The following is a 17639-nucleotide window of genomic DNA, read 5'->3' as shown; positions in this document are numbered from 1 at the left end:
ACAGAAAGTAAGTCCCTTGAGCATCCCCTTGTAAGTTGTTTTGTGTAGAGAGACTCTTAGAGCCAAGATACAAGTGACGCCTTACACAGGTTGGACACTTGTCAGCTTCCCTCAAGTTTTGATGGGAAATGTAGGAGTCCTGGTTTTACAGCTTGGCTCTCCAGTACAGCTGCAAGACCAGGATGCCTACATTTCCCATCAAAACTTGAGGGAAGCTGACAAGTGTCCAACCTGTGTCAGGCGTCACTTGTAGCTTAGCTCTTAGACGTTGGAGATGAAGCAAAACCCCTCTGCACCCATAGAGCTGGAGGCTTTCCATTTAATACCAGAAGTTAAGAGAGGGACAGCAGTCATTGTAATGTTCTTATCTCTATGCTCCCAGACCTCCTCCGGAAATTCGAGCTGAGTAAGTATCGCTCTATCCCGCTATCATCTCTATGCCCTACCCTTAATCTCAGTGTGTTGGGAGGCTTCTTCCTTCCTTGCTGCCGTAAAACTGGGGTCAGGATTTTGCGACAGAAGGGGGGGGGCGTGCAAAGCAAGGAGATGCTCGCCCCAGGGATGCTCGAGGCTTTGAGGCCAGGCGGGATGTGGTTGCCTAGCAACACAAAGGGTTAGTGCTGCTGAGAATTGAGTGGCTTTGGGGTGGTTTTTTTTTTAAATACTCTCTGGATAGATTGATGCAAACATGAGTACAAAAAATGTGGTAGAGTCCTGAGCTGGAAGAAACATGGCCTATTGCAGGTTCCTGCAAGCAGAAAGCTAGCACGCGGAGGTTATAAGACTGACTTTGAACTTTCTTTTCTAAAGCTCCGTTTAGAGCTTCTCAGAATTTTCATTTGATAGGGGTTTTTCAAAATGTTACACATACGCACGTCTTTAGGGAGTCTAAAGTGGTAGAATCCACTCTGAATTCTGTGGCCTCATTCTAAGGTATGAGGTCATCTAAAAAGATGCGGAAGAGAAGGGAATGTGTCAGGTGGAGACAGATTTTGACTGAGTGAGGGGTGGTGGCAAATGCAACTCATTTTTGTATTTTTAATATTTATCAGTAGCAGTTCTATAGCAGTTCCCTGCCACACCCTGCTAAACATTAATCCACGTCTTTATCCCATCTAGGGTGTGGAGCTGTGGTACAGCTGCAGATTATCTGCTTTGCATGTAAAAGGTCCCGGGTTCAATCCCTTGGCAACTCCAGTTAAAAGGTCTAGGAGAGGAGGTGTTAAGAAAGCCCTTTCTATTCCCGAGACCTTGAACAATGGCTGTCAGTCAGAGTAGATGGACCGCTGCTCTGGCTTGGTATAAGACAGCTTCCTGTATTGAAGCTGCTTTATAATACAGTGTACTTGAAACGTGGGAGAGGGCCTGCCTTGCTTTGCTTGCAGAAGTTACTAGGTTCGATCCCCAGAATCTCTGGTTAAAAGGATCCGGTGATGGGAAAGCCTGATATCTTGGAGATTGCTGCCTGATATCTTGGAGATTGCTGCCAATCAGAGGAGACAAGACTGACCTTGATAGATCAAGGGTTTGATTCGGTAGAAAATATCTTCATGTTCTCCATGGTTAAATCCAGTCTGCCCCCTTTCCTCTGTGGCTTGTTAGTATGCCATCCTCTCGTGCACTTTTGTGCCTCTGGTGCACCGCTGAGCAGCATTTAGGAAATCTTGCAGCTCTGAATTTTCAGCCCTTTTCCTATCCCCCTTTCCTCATTTTGTGCCTAGAAGAAAGGAGAATTTTCACTAATTGGTATTATCAAAATATTTGTTTTATTCCTTTGGCTGCAATCATTTTAAGGTATTTCATGGGCATAGATGCAGAGGAGTTAGCCGTGTTAGTCTGTGGTAGCAAAATCAAAAAGAGTCCAGTAGCTACTGGACTCTTTTTGATCATGGGCATAGTCATAGATTTGTATTGGATTTCTGCTGGTTTTTAAGTCTTTGCAAATTTGCACGTATTACACGTGTATTGAAATGTCTGACTGCACTGACTCACATTGTATAATCCGCCTTGAGTCTCAGTGAGAAAGGCAGACTGTAAATAAAATAAATAAACAAACAAAACAGTGTGCAAGCTCTCACATTCTCCGGGAACTCTTTAAAAAGGGGTGGGTGTGTGGGTGGGAGAAAAGACTGATGAAGAGCTCAGGAGAACTCGAAAGCTTGCATGCTGATTTGTGTCATTTCGGCTGGTCGTAATTAAAAAAAAAATCTTCTGTGCTTTTTGCTTTGGACCAACAGAGCTGCCTGCAACCTCTTTTCCAGAGCGAGACAAAAATAAAGGAGACCTTGCCAAGTTATTTGTGCTGATAAAAGTATCCTGATGTTAAACGAGACAGCCGGGATTACACCAGGAATCGTAATAGACCATTACATAGTAATAGATTTGTTTTGTCAAAAGCTAAATATATAGTATTCCTTTCTAATCATATACCTAGTCTGAATAGTTTGGTTTTCTAATTTAAGAAGTTCACACTGCTGATCTTATACTATGCCTTTCCCCTCATCTAGGTATATTAAGGAAAATATGTACAAAGTTATTAACACACCAGAGAACTGAGCAAATCCACATATCGTGAAAGCATAAAGAATTCTTGAAAAGACTGAATTTTTCCCACAATGGGGAATCTTTTTCATTTCCTACAGCAGATGTATGATGAGATACTGATAGGTAGCCCGTTATCAAAAGATGGTCACAGTTATGCAGTTCTTCTTGATCCGCTCATTCCATCCCAATGTTCATCGGCAGAGACCAGCAAGTCTTGTGTGGAAAAGTATCTGTTTTCTTCCGACGCTTGGTGCATTGGGGATTCTTCTCCTCCTGACACTCTACCTCTTGAGATAAATTCTGAACCCGATACAGCTAACAATCCACGGGAAATAACGCTGCTTCGATTAACCTTGATCCCGATGGTGATCTCCAAAGTTCAGAGCCCAGGGGTGGAAGCTGGAATAAAACAGAAGTATCTTGACATTGTTAGAGTCCTTGTGAAAGAATTAAGCATTGACTCAAAATTAGTAAGTTATCTTAAAGTGTCAAATTGTGTTCTAAGAGTCAGATTCTTTGTTGGTAGCTCTCCTCTAGAGTTCCCACTCTTTTCTCACTTCTTGCAGATTTTCTTGTTACACACGTCTGATAAGCTGATAGCTCACATGGCCTGTAAAGGTTTGGTCTCGCTTGTACATTTTCAGTTAAGAGAAGAGGTAAGTTTCAAGAAGAATATTACTTTTTTAAGTAAAATTACCCATTTTGTGCTGATTTTCTTTTCAGACAGCTTTTCCTAGTTATTTTTCTTTGGCCCTTTCATTCTTAGACCCATCATTACATTCCAGCTTCATCTCTTTGTATCTGATTGCACTCTAAAAATGGCCAGTGATTTCCTGCTGTGGTGGAAAACGTAACATATGGATCCTCTAAGATCTATATCATCTTTAGATTGATTTATTTGTTTTCTAATCTAGCAGCCTGTAGCCCAACCTTGCAAATAAGTCCCAAACTAGGCATGCTATGTCTAATACAAGTAAGGTTATGTATATGTCTGTTCTCTGGCTCACAAGGTAAAAACAACACAAAAAATCATAAAACCAATAAACATAACATTATCAATATTAAAGCCAATCAAAAAAGCACAAGCCATCTAGATGGTACAACTTTTGAAATGCCGTCTGCTTGTTCCATCTTTTAAAAACTCACTATGCCTAGAAAACTCAGTGTTGGGGTGGGGGGAGGGTTCTTCTTTTTCTATTTATTATGCATTTCACATCTTGCCTTTGTATTTAAAATAAAACACCCAAGGCAGCTTATAAAACATTTTAAAAGCAGCCCCAAATCAATATAAAACAAATAGCAACCAGCTGTTACCAAAACATTTGAAATTACCAAAGAAGAGCTAACGTTTTTATATTCCAGAAGTTCTTTTTAAAGTTTTCAGCTGACCCGGGAAGGCATCTAAGAAAGGAGCCATCCCCAATGGAACGGGGAGTAAATTCTACGGGATATGAGTGTCTGCCAAAAAAGTTCTACTCTTCTACTTTGCCGTACTAGTTTTCTGTAGCTCTGTTCATAAGTTACAGTGAACAAGTGCACAATCTGGGTACAACATGCCCTTGATTTTTCTTCATACTCGCATTGAGTAATTTTCACATTACACTCAGCATAAGTACAGCTGAACATGTAATTGAAAAACCACAGATATAACCTGTTACCGGTCCCCGGTTTCATTTGTAAAGGTGTATATGTGTTGGCTTTTTATTACAAAAAGATGTTCACGCATACATGCATACATGGTCACTGTAACACATGAACATAGATCCAGAGGTTTTTTTAATGGCTGATTGGCGCAGCCGGAAGTGACCGTGTGTTGCCGCCCTGTTTAGTTATGCCTTACGTGGTCTCTGTTGAGCACTGGCGTCATGCGTGAGAATCTCAGGATGCAGATTTTTCCATTGTGAGCACAATGCTTTGTATGTCTAGGACCTGAACCATAGAGCAGTCAGAATCTTGAAGTCTGTTTCAACTGGCACCAGATCTCTTGAGGACCCCCCTTTACACCGCAGTACCACAGTCGTCCAATAGAGGGCCTCAGAGCATAAGAGAAATTTTTTTGTTGTCTTTCCTTCCAAATCAACAGATTCAGTAGGCAGATGGGTATGGGACTATCTGGCGTTAAGTATCCCTGCGATGCCCAGTCAAAAATCTGGAGTGCCAGACCTCCAGCCCAGTCCCAGAGCTGCTATGTTGAGCTCAGGCTTCCCATGGAATCTCATGTGCCTTTCGGCTGTGCCCTTCCCAGACAACGGAGCTATTCTCCTTTGCTTCGTTGTCACTTTCAAAGAAAAAAATATACCTCTATATGTATGGAAATATAATGGCGAGGACAACTGTGTGATTTAGGTTAGCATTTCTGTTGTTCAATGAAGGGGAATGCTGTGTCTCATGAGATTTTTCAGGTCTAGAGTGTGTGGCAGATGTAAAGAGCACAGACTTTGTAATGTATACATTGAAGATTTCTTCCTCCTAGACTGTCCAGCCCACTGGTTATCCTCTTCCAAGCCTGCTTTCTGTACCCTGCCTTCAGAGTTGAGCCAGGTGGCGACCAGAGACGGGGCCTTTTCAGTAGTGGCACGTCACCTTTGGAATGCCCTCCTCTGGAGCCTATCTTATTTTCTTTAGATGCCAGATTAAAATGTTTCTTTTAACCCAGGATTTTAACTTAAAATTATTTAAAGCATCTTGTAAATTGTGATTCTGGCCTGAGGATCATTTTACTTACATTGCTTTAGACTGGCCAGTGTGCATGTACATGCCCTGGCTGCTTCATTGATGTTGGCTTGTTTTTAATGGCCTTGCCTTTGATTTTAGCATCTTGGTTTGTTGTCTTAATGGTAAGCCGCTTCGAGGAGCTTACTGGAGAGGCAGGATAAAAATGTTCTAAATAAATAGACGCCCTTAGGTGAAGCCTAGAGAGCCCTAGAAGGTGCTTAGTTTTGTTGGCTAGAAAGAGCTCAAAGGAAGGGCCCCAACTCTTATGTCAAGGCCAGCAGGTTCCATTGACACCGTTGATGCTCCATGCGTACTTTTGTTTGCCTTTGAGTTGACATTTTGGGGTAGGGGCAAATGGAACTTTTCAGAGACCCTGATTTGGCCCAGGACGGATCCCACTTGCTGCAATATACAGACATGTCTTCCAATCGCTTTCTCTTTACAGGGTTCACTGAATAGCTCCTGGCTCGCGTTTTGCTCAGAGACTCTGTCAAGATTCCCCGGCGGCGGCCAGACTGCAGAATGCCTGTGGACTCTTACGAACACAATCCGAGAAATTTTGAAAGATGCAAGTTTGAACAAAGGAGGTACTTGCTTTTGAAACTGGGATGGATTTTTGGAAATGCCCACTAGAGGGGGGAGAAGGCAACAGATCTCAACAGCAGAGATTTTCCCGTGGGTGAAACTTCTTGATTTCAGAGCCAAAAAGCAGCTTTTAATAATAAAGCAGCCTAAATAGCCCTGACTAGCCTGATCTCTTCAAATCTTGGTGGCTAAGCAGGGTTAGCCCTGGTTAGTACTTGGATGGGAAGATGGGGATTGCTGTGCTGAGGAGAAGACTTCTGCTCATCTCTTGGGCCGTTTTCACACTACTTACCTGTTCCCGGAACGTTGCAAAACATCACGCCAAAAACGTGGAAGATAGCGTCTTCTCACGAGAGTTTTGCGCAACATCGCGCAAAACTCTCATGAGAAGTCGCTATCTTCCGTGTTTTTTGCGTGATGTTTTGCAACATTCCGGGAGCAGGTAGGGTGAAAACGGCCATGCTTTGAAAACCCCGTGGACCCAGGGTGGCCATGAGTCAGTTGCAACTTCTCTTGTGAGTTATGTGTGTGCCGCCAAGTTGCAACCAACTTGCAGCAAACTCAGCAAGGCACTTTCAGGGCAAGTAACAAGCAGAGGTGGTTAGCTATCACCTTCCTCTGAAGAGTCTTCCTCGGTGGTCTCCATCCACGTACCAACCCAGCTTAGCTTCCAAGATCTGATGAGATCAGGCTATACCATATCATCATTCTACGAGTGATTCCGCACACGTTGGATAATGCACTTCCAATCCGCTTTATAGATCATTTGGAACGGATTTTTGTGTGTGCGGAACAAAAAAATCCACCTTAAACGATTGAGAAAGTGCATTGAAAGTGCATTATCCAACGTGTGCGGAATCAGCCTACTTCTCTCCAATTAATTAGGCCCTAGTTAAGTGATGCTTTCCGCACCACACTTTAAAACTGATTGTGTTGTTTTTACAGGGGAGCTGAAGAAGCTCTTTTCTCCGCTTGATAGTATCTTGGAAGGCTTTTACCACCACCACTTGTCTCAGGTGTCTGATCTTCCCAAGGAGGTTCCAGCCTCTGCAGAATGCATAAACAACTTGAGCGGTTTCCTCGATCTCCTCGAACTACTTGTGGCCTCAAGGATCCAAACGGTAGTGACCTTTGCCTGCCAACGGATGGTCTTTTTGAATGCCGCTTCTGTATTGGATCTGACTACCTCCCCTGTGCCCAATTTCATCAAAAAGAAATCTGTTGTGCTGCTGAAAAGGGGCATCCTTGGCAAAGCTGGTGAAGATCTAGTAATGGGAAAGGTGCCCCCTTCATTCCTCCAAGACTTTCATTTTGATGAAGATAGAACCGCCTTCTCCAGCACCGTACTGCAGTTTGTGAATTCCGGGTGGCTGGATCGATTGTTTGCCAGTGAAAAGGTTGTCCACTTTGGAGGCTGTCAAGTTAGGCCTGAACTCAGTATCTGTAGTGGTCCTGATGAAGTGTTTTTCCGTGCCTTAAGCTTGGTTCTGCTTAAAGCTTTAGAGATTGGGGTCCAGAATTCTACTTCTGAAGCTGAAGCCCAAGGTAATCTTATTATGAAGGCCTGGCGGGTGGGTGGGGATAGAGGACAAGAACCTCTCCCAAATGGACCACAACCAGGGCCTTTTTTCTGGGAAAAGAGGTGGTGGGACTCAGTGGTAGAACTCAGGACTGCACAATGATGTTACTGGGTCAGCTGGAACAAGGGGGGAGTTTTTTAAAGTTTAAATGACGCTTGGCGAAAATGGTCACATGGCCGGTGGCCCCGCCCCCTGATCTCCAGACAGAGGGGAGTTTAGCTTGCCCTCCGCGCCAGCAACTCCCCTCTGTCTGGAGATCAGGGGGTGGGGCCACCGGCCATGTGAACATTTTCAAGAGGTGCTGGAACTCCGTTCCACCACGTTCCAGCTGAAAAAAAGCCCTGACCACAACTATTAGCTCTATCTTAGCTTTATGAAGAAATATCAAGATCCCAAACTAGTATGCCAACCAAAACCGATATTTCTTAAGGATGCGCTGTATTAATGATTTTAAGATGTCGTAGTTGCTACCATTATTTTCATTTTTTATGTAACTTATGTTGTTCTCCGCTCTGAGCCCGCTTCCAGGGAAAATAATAATAATAATAACATTCGATTTATATACCGCCCTTCAGGACGACTTAATGCCCACTCAGAGCGGTTTACAAAGTATGTTACTATTATCCCCACATCAAAACACCCTGTGAGAGGGGTGAGGGAGAGCAGACTATACATTTAATAGTAGTAGTAGTAGTAGTAGTAGTAGTAGTAGTAGGTTAGGGATTAGTAATATTCTACAGACGGGATGGTGGTCTTGCAGCCTTGGCAAAAGAACCCCTCAGCTTTAATCCACATTTGGGATACCCCAACCCTTCCCTCAATACATTCAATCAGCCGGCACTATTGGAAGCAACCTTCTAACCTGATACAGCCTCTGGGTAATCGAGGGCACGAGATGCCTGTTTTACTACATGCTTCGATAGACGAATAATAAATGAGTGCCAATTAATAATTAGTCGGGGCATGATTTTTTATTGCTTGGAGGATGTACCCATTATTGTTAAAGGGAATGAAAAAGAAAAGGGCCTTCCGAAGTAGGTTTTTATGTATCCCCTAGTAGTTTGACTTTTTTTTTCAATAGATAAAATAGGTATGTGTATTTTTTTCTAGAAACGTACAAGAAACTTGCTTCTGGGTGAGGATGGCGGGGTTGGCGGTCAGTGCCAGCTTTTAGTTATCTTGTCTACTGCAATGAGATGTCAAACTTTGGGGGAATATTTCCTCCATAGTGCTGGTAAATGCAGGCAATGCCACCATGGCTGGCGTGAGAAGGGTGAGGCATAGCAGCAAAACCTGTAGTGGGCTTGAAGTTTCTCCTCTGGAGTTTCTGGTAATTTGGTATGTCTCATCCTCCATTAAGCAACTTCTTCTGCAGATGTATCCGCACCTGCGCACCTCTGTGCCATCAAAGCACAGCTGATCTTTGGCAACCCCAGCAAGGGGCTTACAAAGCAAGTGAGCTCGAAGCAGAGGTGGTTTGCCATTGCCTTCCTCTGCAGCATCTTCCATGGATGGTCTCCCATCCAAGTACAGGCCTTACAGATTGGTCTATACTGTGCCATCCCACCACCCGTAGCATAATAGACATCCAATAGAAGATGGGACAAACCCAGTTGAACCTTTTTTTTAATGGTAGAGGATGAACCCCTTTCTACAACTCTTTGGAAAACCGTGGCCTTGTGCCCCAATTTGTCACCTGTAGGCAGAGCCCCCTGTGCCGCTTACTGAATTACATCACTGGACCATGGACAGATTGTTTGGAAGCAAATTTTTGGTCCCCTATATATGCAATGTTCCCTTTTAGTTGCAGCTCAGGAGAGGTTCCCACTCTTAGGTTCACACAGCAGAGGTGCAACAGCCAGTTAGTAGCAAGAAGATACAGGAATGAGAGCAACTAGTTTCAGGACAAGGGAACTCACGCAGTCTGCATTTCTCAAAACTAATGAGCAGGGAGGCGATTTCCTGAGAGCCTCCGCAGGTTATTAGTAACAAAATGTGTGTTCCTTATGGAGCTTCCATAGTGCACACAGGTAATGCTGCAGGAGTTGGGAAAAGGTGAATTCACAGAATACGGGGATTGCAAAGCAGATGTGTTTTGGATGTCTCGCTTCAGCCATCCACTGCAAGGAGATCAGCAGAGCGTTTTTAGACTTTAGATGGGCATAAGTCTATTATTGGTGGGCTGTATTTGACCCGCAGGCTGCTAGTTGCCTACCACTGTTCGGATTTTGAAAGGCATTCTCCCTGCACGTTGTACGGTGTTATCAAGTGTTTCCCTCTATTATGTCCTACAGGAGCAAGTAAATGCTAAAAGATTCCTCTTGTAGCATTTGCAAAATGCATTCTCCAAGCCTTTAGATTTGCCACTGCTAACCAAAAGCAAAGCAAGATTCAAGAAGACCAGAAGCACTTTAAAGACCTGATCAAGTTAGCATGACTATCAAAATCGTATACCCTGAAAATCTTGTTGGTATTTAAGGTGCTTCTGGACCCAGCTCTTGCTCTACAGGCCAACATGGCTACCGACCTGAAACAAAAGCAAATGTGTGATTTTTTTTAAAATGGAAAAAAATGAACTTAATTTACAGTGTTATCTCTTTCTCTTTTTTATAGTGTTTTTGGAGAGTGTTATGTGCCCTTTGTTATCCTTCTTAAAAAATACCATGAGATCTTCCCCTTGTGCTCACCCGTTTAAGCACCCCTGCATGTGGCTTTCCAAGCTCTTCATAGAACAAGACGATGACATGTTTGAAGCCACAACAGCTTTATTAAGAGTTCATTTGCACTTTAAGAGGTGAGTGCCCACCTTAGCTTAACTAAGGACGCCTCCCTGAAAATGGAGGCGCAGGTCACAGCGGTTGTCAGGTCCTCTTTTTTCCATCTGCTGCAGACCAGGCAACTTGTCCCTTACCTGTCAACCTGTGACTTCACTACAGTGATCCAAGCAACGGTCATCTCTAGGCTAGATTACTGTAACTCGCTCCATGCGGGGCTGCCCTTGAGCCTGACCCGGAGATTACAGCTGGTACAAAATGCAGCAGCGCGTATTATTACGAGAGTGCCAAATAAGGCGCATATAACACCGTTCTTACGCGAGCTGCATTGGTTGCTGGTGGAGTACCGGATCAGATTCAAGGTTCTGGTATTGAGGCCCTGTGTGGACTGGGACCAGTGTATCTACGGGACTGTCTCTCCCCATATATTCCCCAGGGACACTCCGATCAGGGGACAAACAACTGTTGGTAGTCCCTGGCCCCAAGGAGGCCCGCCTAGCCTCAACTAGAGCCAGGGCCTTTTCGGTCCTGGCTCCCACCTGGTGGAACGCTCTGTCTGCTGAAATCAGGGCCCGGCAGGACCTACTATCCTTTCGCTGGGCCTGCAAGACAAAGTTGTTCTGCCAGGCATATGGCTGAGGCTGGGCCTCCGCCAGCCTGAAAAAAGGGGTGTATAAAATCTTAACCCTCCCTGTGAAGGCTGTCCACCATCCTGTTTTAAATGTGTATTAATACACTGTTGTTTTAATGTTTTAATATAGATCCACCCTGAGCCTGCTTGTGGGGAGGAATAGAAATTTGAAATAAATAAGTAAATAAATAAAATAAACTATTGGGTCCGCAAGTTTAAAAAACAAGTTTTCCAGCATTTGAAAAGAGTAGAAGAACAGCTCAGAGCACTCCTGAATACCGGATTACAGCTTGCTGTCCATCAGACGGAGCTCAGTCCATTCTTCGCTCTGGATGGTGGCCTACAAGGGACTTGGCTAAGAAAAAAAGATGTCTTTTTTTCTTTCTTGGGGTTGCAGAAAGTCATTGTCCGCTGACCACCTGGCAGGCAAAGTTCACCTGATAACTTGGTACATAGCCCCTTAATCTGAGCTCTCTCGCACTCTGGTAGGACTTTGCTGACATGTCAGTTGAAATAACTTTGGATAAGAATAGCGTTTTTGTTTTTCAGCCCTTATGAGGGAAGGGGTGGGTGGATTGGCAGCCTTCTTGTTTAGGAAACAATTACCTACTTAACGCTGCTTTTTGTTCCCTCGCCAAGTGACATTGGGATGCCCACACATTCTCCCAAGGTCGCCGAGGTGTTTGGTTACATTGTTCATGCAGTCTGCATGGGAGAGAACTCCTGTTATCTTGTAAAACTGAGATCCGAGCAGTGTAAGGGCAGACAAAAACGGTGGGATATAAGCAAGCTGCATTTTCTCTGGAATACCAAAAGCAATTCTCTCCCCGTCATGGGGAAAGGTCCAAGAGCAAGCTTTGCGGTTGAGTGTGTTAGAATGAAACCATCCGGGGAGATGACAGAAATATTTTTTTATATTTTATTTATAAATTAGGAGAGAGGAAAGACTCCTGAGGTTGGCTTAATCAGTTGGGGGCGGGGGTGCATTGAGATGGTTTTCAAAGATTGCTAAACCCAGTTCAGGGTTCTATTGTTTATGGCAGGAAGGGCAGGAACAAGAATATGTTGTAATAAGCCATGAATTGGCATCCTTTGTTTCTGGGAACAGTGTCACCAGTAGACATGGGCACGAACTGCATTACGAACCCAAAAACCCCATGAACCGCCTGATCGTCTGTTCGCGATCCGGCGGTTCATGAGGGTCCATGGCCAATGAACCAGCATTCGTTGGAAGCCCAGTTCATTGCGTTCGCCCGCGGTTCGTGAAGCCCCCTTCAAATAAGCTAGCACTGGAGTGATTGGCTGAGTTAGAACTTTTCTCGCGGATTTACTGTGAGGACAGGAGTTCAGACTCCCTAATCCCCAAGTCTGAAGTGATACAGTTGATTCTACATAAGAAGAGCCCTGCTAAATCAGGCTACTTGTCCATCTAGCATCCTGTCTCACATAGGGACCAACCAGTTGCTCAGCATGGAAACTCAGGCCTGACTGTGGTTGCCAGCCTCCAGGTGGTGGCTGGAGATCTCCCAGAATTACAGCTGATCTCCAGGTGACAGAGATCAGTTCCCCTGGAGAAAATGGCTCCTTTGGAGGGTGGACTCTATGGCATTATACCATTCTGAGGCCCTTCCCTTCCCCACACCCCACCCTCTCCAGGCTCCACCCCCCCAAATCCCCAGGAATTTCCCAACCCTAGGCCTGACTCTGATGCTGTCTCCTAGCCCTGAAATTCAGAGTCTGGCTGCCTCGGAACACAGGGGTTCCCTTTACTCACAATTCTCTTTACTCCCTTTACTCACCCAGTCACGATAAGTATTGGACCAGTTACTAGAGTTGGTGAACTGCAGTCTAGCTGAGGCCCCACCCGACAGCAGGAGGGCTCGGGATACGCGTGCCTCTCTTGAATCCTGTCCAGAGATCTGTTGGTTCTTGTCTGTCTTTTTTGTAAGTGTGGGCAAGCGAGCGAGCACGCGCAAACGCTTTCCAATAACTGTGTTGGATGCCAGTGTGTTTCTAGGCCAAATTAAAGGTGCTGGTTTTGTCTTGGCAAACCATCTTTGCTTAGAACACCTAAGAGACCACCTGCTCCCACAGAGACGGTAAACCCTCCTGAGAATTCCGCTACTGGTAGATTCCAGGTTAGCACTCATCAGAAGCACGAACTTTTTAGTCACTTCCCAGACACTATAGAACGCCCCTTCACACACACACATATACACACTGAATTTGCAGAACTTATTGATTCAGGAGGCATGAAGATTTTTTTTCCTTCCAAGCTTTAGATGGTGGAATTTGAACTGTTTGTGAGTGTTACTGTTGCCAGACATTATTTGATTTTACTTTAATTTTTTTGTAAACTCTACTACACACACATGAACTTAACCAAAAGGCCAAGAAACTCTTATATGTATTAAATATAAAAGTAATATAGAAGTTTATTAAACAAATAAGGTTTTTTGTTATTTCCAAAAAAATAATAGCATACAGGTCCATTCACTTTCTTTCTTTTTTGTTCTTCCCCTATCAACTACAATGCTCATTCCATGTTAAGGGTATTTATATTTTAGTCCCTATCTGGGAAGGCCTTCCATGATGTCTGATTGATATTAATTGGTAATATTTTGTGTTGTAGCCCTTGACTGCTTGTGCTATGTCTCGCCTCACTATTAGAGCAACACCGTTTCTTTTGAGTTTGTCATTTCCACAGTAAAACGCTTTGTGGAAGTTAAAATGACAAAACTGAGGCATTCATACTTTGGCAATATCATGAGAAGACAAGATTTTCTAGAAAAGTCGGTAATGCTAGGAAAAGTGGAAGGCAGTAGGAAAAGAAGAAGACCCAAAAAAAGATGGCTGGACTCGGTAAAAGGACCCCGTCTACCAGTTTGCAAGATCTGAACAAGTCTGTTAATGATAGGACGTTTTGGAGGTCTTTCATTCATAGGGTCGTCACAGAGGTTGGAGGTGACTTGACAGCACATAATATACATCTGGGAAGGGGGATTAAAAGGTCAAGTTCTACAGCACCATCCTAAACCGAGTTTTGTCCATTGACTTCAGTTAACTTAGAAAGGTGCAGGGCTCTTTTTGAGGGGGAACGCGCCAGAACACAGTTCCGGCAGTTCCCCAAAGAAGTCACATGACAGGTGCCCCTGCCCACCTGACTCTCAGCAATTGTGGGCCCGTTTCGGCCTGGATCGGGCCTCTGATGGGTGGTGGTTCACTCTCCCGCTCAGCAGCAGCCCGATCCTGACCATTGTGGGCTCCTTTTCGGCCATTTTCAGCCGCTTTTTGCCATTTGGGGCCCAATTTTGGCCCTGAATGGCCAGGATTGGGTCCAAAGCAGCCAGGATAGGTGATGTCAGGGGGTGTGGCGTATGCAAATCAGTTATGCTAATGACACTTCGGGTGATGGCAAGGGGCGTGGCATATGCTAATGAGTTATGCTAATGAGTTCCTCCAGCCCTTTTTCTACGAAACGACCCCTGGAAAGGTGTAACTCTGCTCAGGATCGCACCGCTGAGCATTGATTTTAAATCTGCTCTCCTGTTGCTCTTGTTCAGATGCCTTTCTGAGTTCAGTTTATGCAGCATTTTTAACAGCAGCCTTGGACATCTTCTCATTTTAAAAAGAACTGCACATTTGTTTGCAAGATGGAGCCTGGGGGTCATCAAGGGTAGGATTTTATCTCCAGGAATGCATGTTAATGGCCACCTGTGATTTGCCCCTGGTGTCTAGGGACAAGAGGTGCACTGCTTCTGAACAAAGTCTGGCTATTTAGGCTAACGGTCACTGACGAAGCATTGAGATCCTCATTCTGCTTTCTTTGCTAACTGTCCAGGTTCTGGCATGAAGCTGTGCTTCCCTCGTGCCTTGTGGATGGCAGAGCCCGGGACACTTTGACACATCAGAACGGCTGCAACCCCCATTGCATCTTTTTATTTCTGCTGCAAAGCATTGCGTTTGATGCCACCCTTCTTCTCGATTTCTTGATTTCGTCAGAAACCTGTTTCCTGGAGTACTTGGTGAGATACTTAAAGCTTCTGATCGAAGACTGGCACCATTTTGCCCAAATCACCGAAGGCCTCGAGCCCACAGCTTGTGGAGGCCGGAGCTTTTCTTTGAAGGACCTGCCCTGTCAAGAGAAGAACACCAAGCAGTCACAGCTGAATTCGGAGAGTGCTTTGCACGATACGCAGCACTGTTCTATGCCGCTTGTGACCTCTTCCCAGAATTGCACAGTTGTGCGACAAGCTGACAACGAAGCTGTGAAACCCCACAGGCCGAGCTCTTTGAGAAGGCCTGATAACATGTCTTCACTGGGGGTTGTTCAAAGGCTGGTGGATTATGAAAGTTCAGAGGACTCTGAAGTAGAAGAGGAGTGTTTGGCAGACAGGACACAGAGGCCATTAAAGAATCCAGCCTGCTTGGATGTAACCGCCTCTACGGATGTTGCTGGCCAGGCAGAAACCTTGGAACGTAATGCATTGCTTCCAGATCACAAGGATGTGACTGTTTTGCCACCTTCTCAGCAAAAGATGTCCCCAAACAACCCCATATTAGTGGAAGAAGTGCTTCAGAAGTCGTTGAAGTGTTTACAAGAACTGCAAAAATCCATTTCTCGGCTGCACAGAAGAAATCTCTTCCCGTACAACCCGGCCGCTCTTCTAAAGCTATTGACTCGTGTTGATGCAATTAGTAGAACATGTGGATCTGCTCCAAGCTATCAAGGTCTAGGCACACACAGTTTCTGACCGCCCCCCCCCCCAACCCGGTATCAACCTCCACAATAGCATCAGATTAGCATGCACCGAAACCTCTGCATTCTTTGAGACTTGTCAGTATAGTTGAAAGCAGGTTGGACTAGCTGAAGAAGGCTGACTCTGTGTAATTGTAGCTCTAACAATGTGTTTTAACAATGAACAATTTTGCCCTCAGGGTACCGTTTTGCCCATAGGTCTCTGTAGCCAGAGCTTTGGGGATTTTTTTTTAAAAAAACTACATATTAATTCTTGACACTGTCATTATTCAATGTTATTTCATGCTCAGGTGAAAGGTAGAATTCCTGATCAGGAATAATCATATTTGTACTTCTTGGAAAGGAGAAATCGAGGTGTGTGTCTGCGTGCTTTACAGCCCTGAAGAACAGCCCACAAACCACAAAAGACTTACATTAATTAAAAAAGAACACAATTAAAAATGTGTGCTTATTGAAACGGGGAGGGTATAGCTGGAGGAGGAGGCGGCCTCACTTCGCTCTGCCCGCTTTTCACAAAGTCTAGATGAGTGCTCTTCTACTCCCATGGCACATTGATGCTCAAAGCCAAACGCGGCATTCCTCTTTGCCCGACAAGCACAAATGCAGTCCATTGGGCCTTCTGATTGCAATCGCCTGTTCTTGCTTGCCTGACAGTGCCAAACCAGCAAGGATGCTGAGCACCTTGACAGCAGAAACACGCATGGCTGGGAGGCTGCATTCAGCTTGGTAGCTCACAAGTCCTGCAGGGTTCCCCAGTGTGGTGTTTGTGGGCACCATGTCTCTCACCAACACTTTTCATTGGCACCCACCAAATGCTTTTAGAAAGTAGGCAGAGCCAGGAGGGGCTCCTGCCCAGCATGGCATCTGATTGGCCCCTGGAAATCTGGTTGACTCGGCAAATTAAAATAATGTTGTTTTGGCAGCCGCCGCCACCCTGGTGTTGCTTCTATTCTGCCTCACTACTCTTTCCCAGTGTTTTTTTTTAAATTACTCGTCTTGTACCCTACCCTTGGGCTTCCCGTATGTGTGGTTCCACCTCCCGTTGTGGCCATTTTGTGGTTGTTCCCAGCACCCTATGTCAGAATTCCAAAGGTACCTGCAGGATTGGAAAGGTTGGGAACCCCTGCCTTAAACTACTAAAAAGAAAGAGATAATACAAGCTTGTGTGCACAACAGAAGGGTGAATTGTGTTGCTTATTAGTAGTGACGTCACAGGCACAGACCAATAAGTACTTATGATAGTACGAACCAGTGTAGTGTGGTGGTCAGTGGAACAGACTAGGACCTGGGAGCCCAGGTTTGAATCTGTGCTTTGCCATGGAAGCTTGCCAAATAATCTTGGGCCGGTCACATGTTCTCAGCCAGACCCACCTCACAGGGTTGCTGTGAGGATAAAGTAGAAGAGAGAAGAATGATGTAAACCACTTAAAAACATAGGGGGAAGCGAGGTATAAATGAAGTAAATAAATAAACAGTACATTCCACGGGATACTTGACCATCTCAATGGCTGTTTTAGAAGGGAGTTATGCAGGGAAGAAAGTAGGAAGAACTGTTTCAGGAGCTCCAGAAGACAAAATTGGATGGGAGGTTTTGAAATTTTGCGCAACCAATGGAATAATTTTGCAGTTTATTGTCTCGTTTTAAGGCATATTGCCAATGTATCAAAAAGCAGAGGTTCATGCAACATTCCTGTTTCGTTTTTCACCCAGGAAATTACCACCTGTTTTTCAAACAACTGCTCACCAACCTTAGTTGTGACCCTGGGATCTCAATTTTTAATTCTTATTCTTTCTTTATTACAGTCAGCAACCAGAGAGGAATGAGATAAAAATGACCAGAATATAGCATATATAAAATACAGCAAGAGTGTAACAAATCTAGATGTGGATACATAATTTCATAACAAACACTAACTTGCAAAATTAAAAGAAGTCCATCAGGACCAACCAAAAACTAAAACATACTAGTGCAATGCTACTAAAAGGCCAGAATATGCCAACTAACAACATAAATCAGGACTTACTATAAGTGGAGATAAGGATTTGCACAA

At 44.6% G+C, this 17639-nt stretch overlaps 1 protein-coding gene across 2 annotated transcripts; it reads left to right on the top strand.

Annotated features, from left to right (window-relative positions):
• The first annotated feature begins 549 nt into the window (after positions 1–549).
• On the top strand, positions 550–16006 carry LINS1 (lines homolog 1). 2 transcript variants are annotated; one of them, XM_055002818.1, is made up of 6 exons: positions 550–613; positions 3111–3200; positions 5705–5846; positions 6790–7389; positions 10038–10218; positions 14671–16006. In XM_055002818.1, the coding sequence occupies exons 2-6, from the start codon at positions 3150–3152 to the stop codon at positions 15581–15583; spliced, it is 1887 nt and encodes a 628-aa protein (XP_054858793.1). In that variant the 5' UTR covers positions 550–613; positions 3111–3149; the 3' UTR covers positions 15584–16006. The 2 variants fall into 2 exon arrangements, with proteins under 2 accessions (XP_054858793.1, XP_054858792.1); XM_055002817.1 differs by lacking the exon at positions 550–613 and adding an exon at positions 2566–3014.
• Positions 16007–17639: the final 1633 nt, after the last annotated feature.

The sequence above is a fragment of the Eublepharis macularius genome, chromosome 18 (genome assembly GCF_028583425.1).
Source record: "Eublepharis macularius isolate TG4126 chromosome 18, MPM_Emac_v1.0, whole genome shotgun sequence".
NCBI lineage: Eukaryota > Metazoa > Chordata > Lepidosauria > Squamata > Eublepharidae > Eublepharis > Eublepharis macularius.
The sequence above is the reverse complement of the archived record's forward strand: the minus strand, read 5'-3'. Positions and strand labels throughout refer to the sequence as shown.

Bases quoted from the DNA above. Each gene is read 5' to 3' on its own strand.
- LINS1 (XM_055002817.1), top strand. From the start codon at position 2,616: ATGGGGAATCTTTTTCATTTCCTACAGCAGATGTATGATGAGATACTG. The intron at 3,015-3,110 runs GTAAGTTATCTT...CACTTCTTGCAG, and splicing joins TAAGCATTGACTCAAAATTA to ATTTTCTTGTTACACACGTC. The intron at 5,847-6,789 runs GTACTTGCTTTT...TTGTTTTTACAG, and splicing joins TGCAAGTTTGAACAAAGGAG to GGGAGCTGAAGAAGCTCTTT.